Source organism: Aythya marila (genome assembly GCF_965140915.1).
Source record: "Aythya marila genome assembly, chromosome: 24".
Taxonomy (NCBI): Eukaryota; Metazoa; Chordata; class Aves; order Anseriformes; family Anatidae; genus Aythya; species Aythya marila.
The window spans coordinates 5015270-5031913 of NC_139065.1; the positions used below are offsets into that span (position 1 = coordinate 5015270).

At 59.6% G+C, this 16644-nt stretch overlaps 1 protein-coding gene across 1 annotated transcript; it reads right to left on the reverse strand.

The window, feature by feature from the left end:
- Positions 1 to 2749: 2749 nt before the first annotated feature.
- On the reverse strand, positions 2750 to 16179 carry DEF6 (DEF6 guanine nucleotide exchange factor). The gene is given in 12 exon segments (XM_082778671.1): positions 2750 to 3552; positions 3739 to 3829; positions 4368 to 4566; positions 4776 to 4942; positions 5360 to 5658; positions 5737 to 5845; positions 5968 to 6114; positions 6264 to 6491; positions 8267 to 8452; positions 10147 to 10287; positions 15628 to 15819; positions 15822 to 16179. Coding segments are annotated over 12 exon segments (1989 nt in total). The 5' UTR covers positions 15840 to 16179; the 3' UTR covers positions 2750 to 3340.
- Positions 16180 to 16644: the final 465 nt, after the last annotated feature.

The following is a 16644-nucleotide window of genomic DNA, read 5'->3' on the forward strand; positions in this document are numbered from 1 at the left end:
GGCCGCGTTGCCATGGCAACGGCCCAAGCCCGCCCCGCCTCGCTCGGGGCGCCCCCTGGCGGGAGCGGGTTCGGGCAGCGCGCGCGCGCGGGGGCTGATGGGAGTTGTAGGCGCGGGGGAAGGGAAGGAGGGGGGGGAGGCGCAAAATGGCGGCGGGGGTGGTGGGGTTGGGGGGGGGAGGAGGGATGTGGGGCTCCTCCTGCACTGCTCAGCACGCCCTGTGTGCTGCTTGCTGCTCCTCCTGGGGTCACAGCGGCTTCATGCTTTGTGCAGGGGGGGCTGTGTGCCCGCACACTGTAGCTGAGGGCTTGGATGAGGCTTTGCACCCTGACACCCAAGGGACGAGCTGGGATGAGCGGTGTGTTTGTGCAGCGCCGGCTCAGTGCCCGCTGTGGGTGCTGGGGAGGCAGCACGGTGCTCACAGTGTCCCTCGTTAATGCAGTAATTAAAGATCCCTGCAAATGTGCAACCCCTGGACAAGGGTGGTGGGCAGGGGGGTGTCGGCGGAGCTGCTGACCTGGTAAAAGAGCCATAAAATCCTAGAAATGTTAAGGGCGGAAAAGCCCCTCAACACCAGCTGGTCTGAGCATCCCCCTGCTGCCAATGTCACCCGCTGAACCTTCATCTGCAGGGTGGCTGGGCCACTGCAAACACACCCCCGTGGTGGTGTTACCCCGGGCAGCTGTGGGTTTCCCACAGGAGACCCCCACACACACCCTGACTGGTGTGGGGACGGTCTCAGGGACAGGCAGGGGGAAGCAGCAGAGAGCCACCGTATCCCCACACCCCTGCGAGCTCTCCTTTTGACCCTTCTGATGTTTTTTTTTTTCTTAGTCCGAGGCACTGGAGCATGCACTGACGATGTGTGCCTGCTGCTGACACTTGGCAAGCTCTGGGTCGGCCGCTCTGGGAGGGTGAGACAGACCCGGGCACATCCAGACCTGGCAGCCGAGCAGAGGCAGGTGCTGACACTGCTCCCTCCACGCCTGTCCTTGCGGCAGTGAACATATCCTGCTGCATGGGAATGCAGCTGCTAAGAGCAAAAGCCACATTCTGCTGAGTTGCTTTAAGGAGAGGCGATGCAGCCCAGGAGGTGGGGAGAGGCAATGGCACTTTTCACCACCAGAGTCTCCTGGGGGTTGCGCACAGGGCACAGAGCCCTGCGACAAGGCACGGAGCTGCAGAGATGGGCGGAGGTGGCTCTTTTCCTCCTGGCCTAGGTGTGGTACCTGTCCTGACACCCGATCAGGGAAGAGATTGAGCTAATGGAGCTGTCAGAGGCGGAGGAGCTCTCCCATCGGGGCATTTCTACCCAGCCCATTTCCTTCCCAGTAGAAACCAGTGCTTGGCACCCTCCCTGTACCCGCCCCTGCCTGAGGATCTCACAGGGCTGTGAGCTGTGGTCACCCTGGGAGGCCTTGGAGATCTTCACACTTCAAGGCGATAAAAAGGCCCAGCCCCGGTTGATTTTACCCCAGGGTAATGTGTTGCAACGGCCCAGCTCCACCAGAAAACATGCAGCATGGCAGGTCCTGTGTTCAAGGGGTGGCATGCTGTCACTTGTCACAGAGCCAGGCAGGGGCTCCAGAGCTGTGTGGGGACCGTATGGGGCTGCAGTGGTCAGGCACCACTGCTCAGGGCTGCTGTGCTGCATCCTTCACAACCCCCACAGTCCCCAGCACAATGAAGAGGAGGACGGGCGACAAATGTGACCTGCTGCAGTCACTGGCTGGCAGGGACAGGCCCCCAGAGCCATCGCTGTGAGGGCTGCAGCCACCCGTGCTCCCTCTGTGCATTGGCGAGGCCACCCGGGGACTGGGCTATGGGGCCAGCCGGGCGTCCTTAATGGACACACAGAGCTGCTTTGTCCCAGCAAGGCCCCATCGTGCCACGCAGACCTGAGAAAACAGCCTCTCAGGCAGGCAGAACTGAAAAGAATTGTAAGAAAGGAGCACTGTAAAAACTAGGGGGAGGAAGAGCTCTGCGAGCAAACGCTCGAAGCCGCACAAGTAGGAAATAGATCGTAATCTCCCTAACGAACTGAACTGCAGTTAATCATCACGACCAACTGTGAATCTGGGGTTGATGCAAGGGTTTGCTACCAGTGGCTGTTTTCAGAGGGGACCCTTACGTGAACAGGGGCTCTGTGCCTCAAAGTAACAGGCAAATGGGGCTGTACTTAAGAGAGGTACTTGGAAAAATTAACCCCAGTGTTGTTTTTTGTTGTTGGTGGTGGTTTTTTTTTTTCGTTTTGTTGTTTTTTTTTTTAATTCTATGTGTGTCTGTGTGCAGGGAGGTTTGCCAGAAGACTTGGCTTTTGTTCTTGGTCTTTCAGGGAGCAAATTAAGTGAAGGAGGCAGGCCGGGCCAATGTCACTGAAGAGAGCCAACACATCCACCTACTCCCGGAGCAGATGGAGCCAGCCCAGCTGCCTCCAGGAATCTTTTCTATTGCCTTCTGCAGGCCTCGGACCAGCTCCCAAAACAGAGAGTCCTGCAGTCCAAGGGCGAGGACCTAAATCCCGAGCACTGTTACCTCCCCATACAAGCACTTAATTGAAGTAACGAGGTATTGGCCCTCCCTTGCCATTCTTGGCCCTCCACAGACTAAACCAAAATCGACTGGGACCTCTTTTCACTGGTTGTGTCTGATTCCTTTTTAATTTCTTTAATTTTCTGCAGTGGATATCCAGACCCTGCCCTGCACATGAAGAAAATCGGGTGCCTGCAGGGCCACAGATTTGCAGGGAACAAGGTCTATGGGCCAGGGGCTCCAAAAGCTTTATTACTTGTTGGTTTGTACTACCATCTACGTGACTCCAGTGACTAACAACCCCCTTCAGGGAATGCACGTGTTAGTTCAGGACATCCTGGTCCACCTGGTCAGGGCCGAAAGTGCCCATTGTGAGGGAGGAGAAGTCACTGCTCAGTCCATAAAGGCTGCTCTAGGATCCCCTTTGCAGGGGCACAGCGGACAACACAGCAGGCATTGCCAAGAGAAATCAAGGGGGAATCCTGGACTGTGTGATCCAGACCCGTGGTGGTGTTTTGAGGCAGTGTTGAAACCAGAGTCCAGCATGCAGGGAGGTGCGTTGAGCCCCCACACCTGGGCAGCCCGGAGGAGACGGCCCCGCTGCCTTCTCCCCATGTTGGGCTGCCTGAGCTCCTGGCCTGCCGTGTCTGCAGCGCATCCCTGAAGAGAAGGGGAGCGTCTCTGCCCTGCGTGTAGTCATTTAGAGGCTCTGTGCTAGTCTCCACTGGTCTCCACACAGCGACCAGGTGTGCTCAGAGGGCCGTGCTGGGCCCTGCGGCTCCCTGCTGGGCTCTGCCATCCCGTGGGGCTAGTTGGAGGGCTCCGTGGCCATGGGGTCCACATCCGAAGGCGGTGGCGGGCCTCTGTTCCCACCGTTGCTCACGTTTTCCTTGCTGCCGTCCCTCACGGGGTCGCTGCCTTTCTCTTCCACCTTCTGCTTGAGTTTGAGGGAGGAATCTCTCCGGCACAGGAGGGGATGGTAGCCAGCGAAGCCGCCTCCGCTCACGTTTGTGCGCTTGTCTGGGGACAGACAGAAAAAGCAGATTGTTTACCTGGGGTCCAAATTTACCTCATGGTGAAGGAAAAGGAGCACAGGGTCTCATTGCCAGAGGTGACTGTGCTTCTCTGAGGATCCCAAAGAGGGGGGTCAGGGCAGGAGAATCAGCAGCAGCACGGAGTTGCATGCCCCGGGGGAAGGTCTCCTACCTCCCGGCTCGATAGGGTGCATCAGTCGGTTCATCTGCACGTTCCAGTGCTTGACATTGGTGCTGGCCTGCCGCAGCTTCCTCTGGGCTGCCTGCAAGGAGATGGAGGAGAGCACTGAGCCTCTGTAGGTTTATATACAACACTAGTGCTGTCCCCCCAGCAGGACACCCTTGTGTCACTCCAGCCACCAAATCAGCCCCTGGCACGGATCAGAAAAAACCCAGAGCCGCAGGGTGAGGAAGTGCCAGCCTGGTGGTTTCTCCAGCGCCTGCCCCGTCAGCAGACTTCTCCTAATAGCATCTGCCAGCGCAGCAAAATGGGGGCAAAGTGGCCACAGCCTCCTCCCCACTTCGCTGGCTTCGCAAGCTGAGCGCCGAGCCTGGCATGGCTCTACCAGGAGCACGGGATGTGCCTCGCAATGCAGACATCCCTTCCCAGGCAAATCTCTGGGCTGCTTTCCTTGCTGCAGCTAATGTAATGCCCTAAATCCAGCCTGGCTCAGCAGGGTACGTGTCAGTGGGTCCCCAAAGTCCCCAGGTTCTCCCCAGCATGGAGGTGTCTCAGAGGAGGGCCAGGAAGTCCCCCGGGGCTCGTAGCGCGATGGGAAGTGTCACCAAGGCGATGCTCACCATGACGTCTTGGTCCACCCGCTGCCTGTTCACTCTCACTTCCTCCAGCTGCTTCTGGGCCTCTTCCAGACACTTGTTCTTGTTCTCCATCTCCTGCTTGAGGACCTGCTTCTCCAGCTGAGTTTTGATGATGTATTCTTCCTGCTCCTCCTTCAACTTCATCAGCTGTTTCAGCTTCTCCTCTTCCTCAGCCAGTAGCCTGTCAAGAAAGCGCAAGAGGTGAGGACATCCCTCTGCCACTTCATCCACCGGCTTCCCCCAGCCCTGCTGCCATCACGGGCGGTCACAGGCACACGCTGGTTCCCCAGGGAGCAGACAAGGCCATGGCATCACCCCGAGGAGTGTGTCTGACAGCCCTATGCCCAGCCCTTCCCTGGTCAAGGAGAGCCAGGGATGCTCTGGTCCTACCTGGCCTGTGCGTATCTCACGGACTCCTCGTCGTGCCGAGCCTTCACCTCCTGTTGCAGGGCCTCCTGGAGACGCTCCTGCATCTCCTCCAGCTCTGTGATGCGCTTGCGCTGACGCTCTGCCTCTGCCTCCTTCAGGACCATCTCCGCCTGCATGGAGGCGCGTGCCTGCGGCGGGGAGAGGAGTTGTCAGCGTGGGCTCTGGCTCTGCACCCCTGGGTGGATGGGGCCAGATGTCCCCCACACCACGGAGAGCCCATGGAGAGAGCTCCAGAGCATCGGCTGCAAGGTCAGAAGTGGGCTCCCTGGACAGCATCGAAGCCTGTCAGCCTCACACACCCCAGAGCACATTGTCCTCAGCCCCTGCTCCTTGGGTACCTCATGTGCTGACCCCTCCATCCCTTGTCCCCAGGTCCCACACCACCACAGGAGCCCAGAGGTGTTGGTTACCAGCAGTGTTATTGCAAGAAGACATGCTCAGCTCCTCCAGCCCCCCAGGTAACATGGCCAAGGGATGGGGAAGGCAGCGGTCATCCCACGAGCGATGCAGCCCCGCAGCAGGACCTGCCACAAGGATGCACCCACCTGCTCGGCCTCCCGCAGCTGGATCTCCAGCGTCCTCTGCATCTCCTCATGCTGCTGCCTCCGCCGCTGCTCCTCCTCCTGCAGGAGTATCTCCGCCTGCCGCTGGGCCTCCTTCAGCAGCTCCAGCTCCTGCAGCTTCCGCTCCTTCTCCTCTTGGAGCTGCTTGAGCCGCTGCGTCTCCTCCTCCTTGGCCGCCTTCCGCTGCTCCCGTTGCTCCCGCTGCTCCCGTCGCTTCTGCTTCAGGTCTTTGTGCAGGGACTTCTTGCCTTCGGCCTGCAGCCGGATAGCGGTCTGGATGGCTGGGGAGGGAAGGAGGATGTCAGCGGGGCCACAAAGGTGCTGGGGAGGGGACATGGAGCAGGCACGGGGACACGGACCTAGCGTCCACTCCTGGCGCTGCCGGGTGTCGGAGGCACTCATCTCGTATGTGCGGGAGGAGGTCTTCACGCAGAACATGCACCTCTTCCCATCCCGGTCGGGCAGCACCTGCAGGGAGAGGACACAGCACGGTGTCACCACAGGGTGAGGGGACAACCAGCGGGATGAGGACTGAGATAAACCCACGTGGGACGTGTTATCCCTGCCGCGAGCCACGGCCCAGGCTGTACCTCCACGCAGCAGTGCTTGTCCAACGCGATGCTCCCCTTCTTCTCCTTCCGCTCCTCGCTCATGTAGTAGGACAGGACGCTGGGCTTCAGCATGAACCACCGCTCCGACCAGTTCCTCCTCAACTGGCCCTTCTTCCACAGGTAGCCCTGCGCCCAGGAGACACGGGGATCAACAACGGGGCAGGGGAAGGATGGGTGGTGGTACAACAACACCATAACCATGCCCTTGAGGGCCGGGAGAAAACCAGAAACATCCCCAGAGAGAGGTTGTGCCCCAGGACACGTGGGCTCCTTGCCTGCTTGAGCACGTCCTCGATCACCTCCTGGTACACCTCCTCCACGGCCATGCTGATGGCCTCCTGCTCGATGCCCCGCAGGAGCCGCCCCGAGTTCACCATGTCCAGGAACTGCCAGACCGTCAGGCCGCCCTGCCCCTGCGGCTCCTGGGAGAGGTAATCGTCCAGCTCGCAGGAGTTCAGCTCCACGTTCATGGCCGTGCAGATCTTCTTCAGCAGGTACTCCACCTGCGGGGACAGGGAGAGCAGCGTCGGGGAGGAGCGAGAGCCGTTCCCACCCCACAGCCGCCGACTTGGAGCAAGGAAACCCGTGCTGGAGGACCTAAGACCGCGTCCCTTTCCATGCCTCATCACAAAGATAGCACCCCTCGCAAGGGTTAAGGGCAATGGCCAAGCTCTTCCAGGCTCAGGACATTGATTTTGAGTTAAAGCTCAATTAGCCCTGGGAGGTTCTTCGTTTTGGCCGCAAGCACTAGATGCTTTCGGCTTCTTTGAAGAGAGAGAAAGCACCGCAGAAGTCAAGTGCCTCGGGGAGATCGGCCCAGCACTGCTGTCCCCCACCCAACCCACAAGGCAGGCGGCTCAGACCATGGCCCTGACCTCAGCACCACCTCTGGTTTCCAGCTGAAACTGTGAGAACCTCGGGCTGGAGCAGGGGACGAGGTCCCACAGAGGACACGAACACCAGGCCCGGCCTGCCCCCAGCCTCCCCAGCCTGGCCTAGGGCACCCCCAGCTCCCATGCCAGGGCCTCGCCACCCTCACAGTGAAGAATTTCTTCCTAATACCTGACCTAGATCTCCTCTCTTTTCCTTTAAACGTCCTGAAGGACATTTCCCCTTGTCTCTATGACCCAACCTCTCCTACAGCCCCCTCCAGGCGCTGGGAGCCCTTCCTCATCTGAGAGGACTTCCCTCTCCTCATCATCTATCTAGGAGAAATTAATTATGTTTTTTTCTAGGACAATATCTTTTTTTTTCTTTTTCTCAGGCCCGGCCCTGTCAGCAGAAGGATGATTCATGTTGTCATGGTCTGGGGAACAGGAAACACCTCTCCTGGGGAGCAGGAAGTGCGGTTGCCCTCGTACATCTGCGCAGCACTGCATTGCTTTTCTTTTCTTTTTTTTTTTTCTTTTTTTTTTCTTTTTTTTTGGTGGTGGTGGGTTCTCTGTTTGTTTGGGTTTAATATTTTTTTTTTCTTCTTCATAGGAGGGGTGTGGGGGGCTGATCTCAGGGGGGAGATGGTGCCCAAGCAGGTGGCAGCCGCCTGCCTGTCCCTGACCGCTGCAGCAGGGCCTGGCGAGGCCGCTTATGACTTTTGACCCTATCCCTCCTCCTGGCATCTGGAACCTTCTCGTGGGGCTTTCATCTGGGCCCCAGAGAAGGGAAAACCTAAATGCTGCCTGGAATTTGGAGATTACTGCCTGCCCCTCGCCGAGCAGCCCGGCTGCGTGCCCCTCAGGTGCTGGGCAGGGGCTGAGCTCTCGGTGCCAGCGGGGTCTGCTCCGACACTGCCTGCTTCACAAGGAGCACCCCCTGATAACAGCAGGTTTAAAGGGTTTCTCATCATCTTCTCTTTCATCCCTATAAAAATCAGGAGGAATCTTCCAGGTCCCTGCCCAACCCAACCTCTGGGGGATTCCTGGCCTGTTGCGAGGGCTTCAAGACCAGCCCCGGCCGGAGCTGAGCTTGGTTGCTGGTCCAAAACCTGCCCCGTTCATTTAACAACAGGCCAAATGGCTGTCTCACCCCAAAACCAACACAGACCAGCCCTTTCCTTGTCCTCCGAGCCATCTATGCTCTGGAGGCTCCAGCATTTCAGAGGTTTCCCCCCAGCCCTCAGCCCACCCCGCTTTTCGTGGGCACGGCTCTTCCTCCCCCCCGCCCTCTCTCCCCCCCCACATTGCAGGATGTGATGAGGCAGACGGAGGAAGGATGTGCCAGGAAGCGATAGCGGGACATGGCAGCCCAAAACCAAGCCCGGGGAGAGGCAGCTGGCTCCTACCTCGTCCGGCACCATGACGAGAGGGTATTTGTCTTCAGACAGAAAGTTGAAGAGACACCAGAGCTTGAAGGCGTCCTGGTGGGATATGATGCTGTTCCCGTTCCTGTCAGGCTTGTAATTTTTCTTCGCCGTCAGAGTCCAGCAGAGCTCGTCGAAGTTTTCTTTGACAAAAGCACCTTCCTCCACCTGCAGACAGGAGCCAGGCTGGTGAAGGACTGCGAGGGGGCTTCCAGGGGGAGATGCTGGAGGGAGGGCAGAAGCTCCACACCGGAGACCTCCTGTCCCTGCTGGCACCGACTGATTTGTCCGTGCAGCAGAGGACGGGATGCGACCATCACTGCTGAGCACTAACTCTTGGTGCAAGGCCACCAAGCACAGGATCCCTTGCACAGGCAGTTTTGGGCATGCTGAGCAGCAGAGAAAGTGCTCCGGGATCGCTGTGGTGCCTGGGCACCACGGCACGGCACCTGGGGCTGTGGGGCACCAGCAGAAAGCACACGGCAAAGCACATCCAGCACCGCTGGGCTCTCCCCAAGCCCTCACTGCAAATGCCTGCAGGGCTTTGGGTCACTCTCTTTATCCCATTTGACCAAAAAAGAGGAATAGGGGCTCGGCAAAGGGAAGTGACGGCAAAAAGGCAAGCAGGCAGCACCGGTGGTAGGGAAAACACCTCCATCAGCCCTGCTGCCTGCTCACAAGCTTCTATGGCCACCAAAAGGCTTCCTCAGGGCTGGACCTGAGGTATTACTGCTGGTTTTAGAGGCTGTGCCACCCTGGTAGGGGGTGGCAGGGACCAGACCGGCCTGTCCCACTCTGTCCCTGCGCTTTCCCAGAGCCCTACCACGTGGCTTGCATGAGCACAAACCACAATCTGCAGCAGCAGAGCCAGAGAAGAACCTTTGGGTCCTGGGTACCAGGAAGAGCTAAAAGCCCCTCTTACTAGGAAAAACCACTTCCCCTTCGCAGGCTGCCTCTGGGATTTTATTAGTGAAAGGAGAAGGGGGTTTGAAGGTCATGTCCCAGAGAACCACATGGGAAACTGCAAGGGTTTGGGCCGCTCTGCAGCAGGAAGATGGGGCTGTGCCGAGCAGGATCAGCCCCTGGTGCCCTCCCCGGGCAGCAGGCTTGGGCTTGGCTCTGTCCCTGCTCAGAGCAGAGCCGATCCCTATATCCCGATACCAGGGGTCGATGCCAGCATCCCCGGGGCTCAGCCAGCACCCAGCAGGGAGCGGCACCGGAGCACCAGCGGCAGCCAAAAACCCATCTCAGCCCTTTGGGGAGGCAGCAGGGGAGGGAAGGGTGGCGGCACCCTGCTCCGGGCCCCCAGCGCCTTGACAGCACGCAGTGGAAGAAAGCTGTCAGTCGTTTTTCCTCTCCTCGTATGCCCGGAGGAAACGAGCACCGTGCCGCCGTGGTGCACCGCGTGGAACAAAGGTGCCTTTGAGCCACGGAAAAAGAGCGAAACCCACCCACCTCCCACCCCAACCTCTGCCCTGCCCCAGCGCCCCGGCCTCCCCCAGCCTCCTCCTCCTCCACCAAGCAGCCGAGAGGTCATGCCTCAAATCTCAACAGGGGTGGAGAGGAAAAACGGGCTGGGAGAGGCCGCCAGGACCCCCTCCGAGCCCTTTAGGAAACGCTGACGCAGCTGCGCCTCATCCAGAGGCCAGAGGGAAAGGGGGAGGCTGGCTCGAGCCTCGCCAACGAGGCTCATTTTGGCCTTCATCTGAGTGCTCTGAATCCTCCTGCCGCCCATCCCAGCACGCCGTGCCCTGCACACCAGGAGCAGAGGGGACAGGAGATGTGGGAGGGCCACAAGATGCAGGAGCGGAGCAGGCACCGTGGTCACAGGGGGGTCCCGGGGAGAGGGGCCGGGGGCTCACCTTGTCCAGGATGTACTTGTTGAGGTAGGGCATGTAACCCTGGCTGGACACCGGCCCGTCGTCATCATCTCGGAAATGCTCTTCCAGTGCCACGGGGTCGTGGGGGATGCACAGCACCGTGTACAGGTTGTGGGACAGCACCTGGCCGAGCACAAGGGAGAGGGGACGGGGTCAGGCTCCAGCCCTACGAACTTCCACCCCCCTCACACTGAGCCCCCCGCTGCCACCCCGGCCCCCCAGCATCACCCAGGCTTGGGCCAGGCAGCAGGAAATCCCCAAATATCAACCTCAAATAATCATCTGGAAACAGCAAAGAATTCACGTGGAAGCGAGGATTGTCTGGCATTCATTTCATTCCTTTCTTGGTACACGGAGGACTTTTTTTTTTTTTTTTTTTTTTAAATCGGGCTGTTTCAAATATTACAGAGCAAACAGGACACGCTTTGATCTCGCAGGGATGATAAGGCGCCCCGAGCCATGCAGTTTGGCAGCTGCCCTTAGCGATCTCTTGAAAAAATAAATAAAGAACGCACCCAAGCCGGCTGCCGTGTTGCAACCTGGCAGCAGCAGCTGCTTTCTGTAAGCGTGTCACGAGAAGATGCAAAAATGAAAACAAGAAAAGGTTTGGAAGAAATTAAGACCAGGCTTCGTTTGCAGTGAAAGCAGATGACGGTGATCTGGAGACACACCATCACCACCAGCGGTGCCGTCCATCTGGGTTTTGTCCAAATCCCCCAAACGAAGCACGTTTTGCCCAAATTTCCCATGTGCTGGCAGTCCCAACTGGAAATCCCGACTTTCTGTGCTGGAAAGCCCAAGGGGAAGGCTGCCCGGGAGCACCAACGCCTCCGGCTGGTGGCGCGGCGCCGTCTGCCCTCCTTCAACCACCGGCGAGCCGGAGATGCTGGAAGGAGAGGCCCAAAAGCTGGCGGCCTCTCCTTGTGTTGGGATTTACACAAAAAGCTCGTGGCAAGGGTTGGGGCTGGAGGAGACGGTGCCCGGGCACACGGTGTCCCTACTCCTCTCCTCGTGGGGCTGGAGATCTCCTCCCAGAAGGAGAGGACCCGCCGGGGGCCATGCCGGCTGCTGAAGCTGGAGACGGTTCTCGGTTCTCGCTCGACCAGATTTTCTCTCCCTTTTTCACCCTCTGGCCAGATGCTATCAGCAGGGCTCCACCCGGTGCTCAGACACCGCGCAGGCCGTAGCCCCGAGCACTTCTTTTGGGGTTCGGCACAGCTCCGGGGTCCGCAGAGGGGTGGGGAGGGGTGGAAGCACCGGGGGCACCCGGGAATCTAGACTGAGCGTGGGGGATCGTGCCTCGCCCTCCCCTTCCCACACGGGGCCTCGCCCCCTCCTGGTCCCCTCTCCTTTGCCCATGTCCCCTCCGAAGCCCCCGTCCCACCGAGCGCTGCTGCAGCTCCTGCCCTGACAGCACAGGAATGGGGTGGATGAGACCCAGAGAGGATCCTGCTCTGGGAAAACACAAGGGGGAGAGGAATTGTTTCCTGGTGCTGAGCCACCGGGGTGCTGCTGTGTCCCAAAACCCCAAAAGAACCCCATAAGAACCCCAAAACCCCCAGAGGTCTCAGGTGTGCACCCAGCCCTGGCCAGCCCCCCTGACTCCCTCTGTGCGTCCCCCCCACACCGCACAGCAGTCACCCAAAATACGAGAAGGGGGCAGGAAAACCCTTCTTGGGCTCACTGCAGAATGTGTGGGGCTGGGGCTGCCCCAACCCCATTGAGACAGAGGAAAACACCCCCCCAGTGCTGAAACAAGGCAAAAAAAGTGGGTGTGGGGGGGGAAAGAGAAGGGTGAGGATGCTCTGAGCGTCGAAGGCCAGCCCATGATGCAGGTTTGCTGACGCAGCCTTTCCACCACGACATGTAGGGGCGGAGGGGACGGCCCCGGTCAGCCCAGCACCGCGGGCACCCCACGTCCCCCCCCCCTGCAGCCCCGGACGCCTCCCTCCACCCTTTTCTCCCCCAGCCCCGTGGCCGCTGCTGACGCCAGCCGCAGCCGGGGGTGGAATACGTAACGCGGCAGGAGAATGGCTGCCCCTTTTCTTCGCCCCCGTGGGAGATGCCAGGGCTGGGGGTGACCTTTGGGGTTGGAGCCTGGCTCGGCACGTCAAGCACAAACCCCTCCAGCCCCTGTGGGACCTCTGGCAGCATGCAGGGAGCCTCGCTGCTGCCTCAGTTTCCCCACGAGAGCAAACCGGCCCCTCTGCCAAAACTGGAGCATCCCCAAAGGGGGCTGCAGGGAGCGATGCCCCGGGGGAGATGCCTCCCTGCAGCCAGGCACCTTCAGCTGCCCAATTTCTGCAGCAAGAGGGGCACGAGAGGGGTCCCCCCACCTCGCTGCCCCGTCGGCCAAGCCCCCGTGGTTCAAGCCCAGCCCCGTGGGCTCCTGAGCTCTGATTTCCCCCCCGTGCACGCACAGAGGAGCTGCTCCCAGCCCTCGTGTTGGCTCAACTGCTGGTGCCAGCCTGTGCCAAGAGCCCTTTGTGCATTCAAGAAGCTTTCAGCGAGCACAGGGAGCTTTTGGTCCCAGCCAGGCGCCTCCTTCCTGCCCCCAGGGGTCTGTAACTGGCTGCGGTGAGCGAGCCCGGCCCCCCAAGGCATCGGTGATTCCTGGAGACCTGCGTGGATCATGGGCTCCAAAAGAGAGTAAGAGCCACCCCCCTGCTGCTTGCACCCTGTCCCACCCCGACACGCAGCCCGGGCACCCTTGGGCCCACCAGCACCACCTCTGCGTTTCCAGCCACGGTTCCTAGGGATGAGAAGCCCGGAGAGTGACCAAACCCTACCAAAACAGCCCCAAATCAGGGTTTTCAAAGCTTCCCACCAGGCTTCCAGCCCCGGCAGAGCTAAAGGCAGCTTCCAGCCAGCAGCCTCGGGAAACCCAGCCCTGGGAGTGCACAGAGGGCTCCTCTTGCTCCTCTCCCCTCCCTGTGCCATGGGGACGGGACCGCGAGCAGAGGAGCGAGAAGTGCCAGGACGGGCACAGCCCCTGCACGCTCAGCTCCAGAGCCACCGACACCCCGAGGCCCCGGGACCGGCTCCTCCAGCTCCGCCAGCGGGGCTGCGATGGCACGGACAGGATAAAACCTCCTCGGGGACCAGGCCCAGTGCGTGCCCGCGCTGGGAGCAGAAACACCCGATATCTTTCGGCTCGGAGCTCTTAACCACAAGACTGTCTTTCCTTCCTGTGCGAGATACACACCTACAGAGCGCATACATATGCACGCGCTCACTTGCATAGGAGGGTACATGCAAAGAACTCAACTGCTGAACCCAGCAGCTTCCCACAGCTCTGCCACCCAGCTTTGAAACGCTGCTAAATTTACTTATGCAACTGGCTCAAGAGCGGAACACCCAGCTCCCACCGGCTTTCCTGTAATCCCCCGGTAAAATCCAGCTTTTGGGGCTAAACTGGGCCTTTGTTTCGGGAGCTGCAAGAACTCGGTGAACACCAGCAGCTCTCCCACCCTCCTCAGGACCACGATGGGGTTGGGGGGCAGAGCGCAGCCCCATGCCACCCCCTCGCACCGTGCACGAGGAGCCCTGCGAGGGCCCGGAGCTCAAACCATCGCCCTACAGGGCCTGGGCTGCTTCACCGCTGACCCTACAAGCAGAGACGCTGCCTTGCGTAGGCCGGGCAGAGCTCAACCTCGCGAGCACAGGCAGGGTTTGGCAGCAGTGAGCGCTGGAAACGAGGCCTCGCAGGTGGAGAGCTGTCCAGAATTGGGATTCACGGTGCAAGGAGCACAGCCGGACACCCCGCGTGCGGCAGCGCAGAGCCTGTGCCGTGCCCCGAGCTGCCAGAGCTCCCGTTGCAGGGCTGGAGGCGGTGGAACAACGAGGGTGAAATCTGCCTTCTGCTCTGAAACGTTGCTCTGGGTAAAGTCACCGGGGAGATGCTGCACTCAGCATCCTGTGCCCCTCGGCAGCCTCCCCGCACAAACTCTCTAGGAAACTGCCCTTAAAAGTGGGGTGTTTGTGGCTTCAGCATCGCAGACCACGCAGGACGAGCGTTGCACGTTAACCTTGTGCTGCCGTCAGCCCTTTAGGAGCCAGGTGTGCACGGCAGGGCCAGGAGGGTGCCCGGTGCTGTGCTCAGCCCAGGGAGAAGTTCCCCAGCAGAGCCAGCAGCCCAGCTCCGCTCTATTTTGGCATTTTCCTGAATTTCGTCAGATATTTCTACAGCTTCAGGTATCTTATTTAAAAAAAAAAATAAAATCACAAATCCAGCCCTGGGGAGCCTTCAGGCCGAATCCAGGCCGTGCTCCTGTTGCCACGTGGGTGCTTTTCTCCTCCTGTCCTGCCACGTGCAGCCTCAGCCCCCCGAGCACGAAGGCGCCGAGGGGCCCTGATGCTCAGCACACCTGCAAGGAGTTTCTAGGAAGCAGCTGCAGGAGCCCGGCTCCTCCAGACCCCTTCAGACAAAAAAATCCAGTTTTCCACCCAAATATGCCCCCTCCTCCCTGACCCCAGCACCTCCCTGCAGCCTGTCCCGGGGGAAGCCCTCGAAAGTAGAAGGAAAAGGAGGACAAGAGGTTTCGTGGCAGAGTTTCACAACACATCTCACGGGCTCGTGGCAGCTGCCAAGTGTTCCTGACGCAACGTTTTACCAGGTTTTGCATGTTTCTAGCTCAGGTCCTTCCCCGGCCTTCCACCCCCCCTGCTCCAACCAGCATTTCCAACCCCGGTGCCAGGGTAAGAAGCAGGATTAGACTTTTAAGCAGCGATACAAAAGGGCTTCCAGCGTTACTGAATAGAAAAAAAAATAAATTAACTATTACTGTAGCAGTGGCAGAACCTGGTGGATTCGACCAGACCCAGTCCTGGAGGCAGACAAATAAAGGTTTTTAAAGCCTCGAGGGTGCCGATGAAGGGCTGAGCTTGGGAGCCCTGTGAAGAGCTGCGGAGAGCACAGGGGGAAGGGGAAATCAGAGTTTTTTAAAAAATGGTGCGTTATTTTTGGGCTGGCCACTGAGGAGTTGTAGTTTTTACAGCGGGCTCCCTTTACCTTCCAGCCCTGGGGTTGAACAGGAAGCAGAAACGCGGGTGTGGGTGCAAGCAAGAAAATAAAAACCGCATTTGGGCTGGTAGCTGGGTCTTAAAAGTGTAAGAAACTAAAAACATCCCCCCCAAAAAAATAGATTTCCACTTGTTTTATGTATTTTTCCCCAAAAAATACACTGGAGGATTAACTCCCTCCTACTTCTCCCCACCTTTTTTTTTTTTTTAATGTTTAAAATGGAGGTGAGGCAGGGACGGGGAACCTCACTAAACCCGGGCACGAATTGTGGAGGCGACAGCAGGGGCTCGTCCCCCTCCACGCTCAGCAATTCCCCGGTGGCAGCCCTGGAGCATCCCCGCAGCCACCCCACAACCTCGCAGCCCACCCGCGAGCCCCGACCGGGGGCAAGCAGCGCCCCGAGCCCCCCGGTTCCCCCATCAGCACCCTCGGGGACTCACCTTGAGCTGGGATTTGGACACCTTGCCGCTCTTCTCCACGTCCAGGGCGGTGAAGGCGTACCAGATGGACTTGAGCAGCTCCGCTCGCAGGTCCATGGCTACGGGCGGCGGTGGCAGAGGCTGCTCTGTCAACGCTGAGAATCCGGTTTCAGGAAACCGGTTGCTTCGACAGCCTTCGGCAGCCGGAGCCGCGCACGAAGCAGCAGCGCCATCTGCTTGGGTGCACCCCCAGAGCTCCCTGGGGTCCCCCAAGGGTTCCCAGACAGGGGTCGACACCTCTTGGGGGGCTGGGGTTGGCACCCGCTGTAGGAATCCCCTCTCTGTCCCCTTCGGATCACAGGGGGAATAAAAGGGATGCGCGGTTTTGGGGCTCCTGGTGTGTAAATGGGGAGCCGGGGCCCTTCGCTCAGCCTGGAGATCAGCAGCTTTCTCAGCACGGAGAAGTCCCCTCCCTGGCTCAGGCAGCAGCTTCCTCTTCTCAGCTTTAAGCGAGGAGCTTCCCCTCGCAGCAGGAGCACGAGCTGTGCCCGCTGGAAGGGCTCCAGCCCGGCTGCTTCGGGCTCTGTCACCCCGAGGAAAGCTGGGACCTAACCCGGGGGAGGTTGGGGTGGCGGTGCCAGGCCCATCCTTTCCTGCACAAACCTCTTCCTCTCCGAACGTCTCGGGTAGATGTGACAAATAAAAACCTGCTCGCTCACAGCTCCCTGTGTGGGCTTTGTTCACAACCCCGGGGCACGGGCACGCACCTGCTGGGCTGAGGAAGGCAGCCCAGGTCTCTCTCCCAGGCTTAGAGAGTTGTAGGATGCGTTCACAGGGATATTTTCTTACAGTAAGTGACACAACCCCCTACACTGAGGCTTGGAGGAGCCAGGGAATGACCTGGGATGCAGGAGACATCCTTTAGTCCCCCTGAGTCACACTCTGAGGGCTTAGAGGCTGCAGCTGCCCGGCTCACACCCCTCCTCAGCACCGCCCGTGGACAACCACTGCTTTGGCAGGGCACTCAGTGAATTCAGC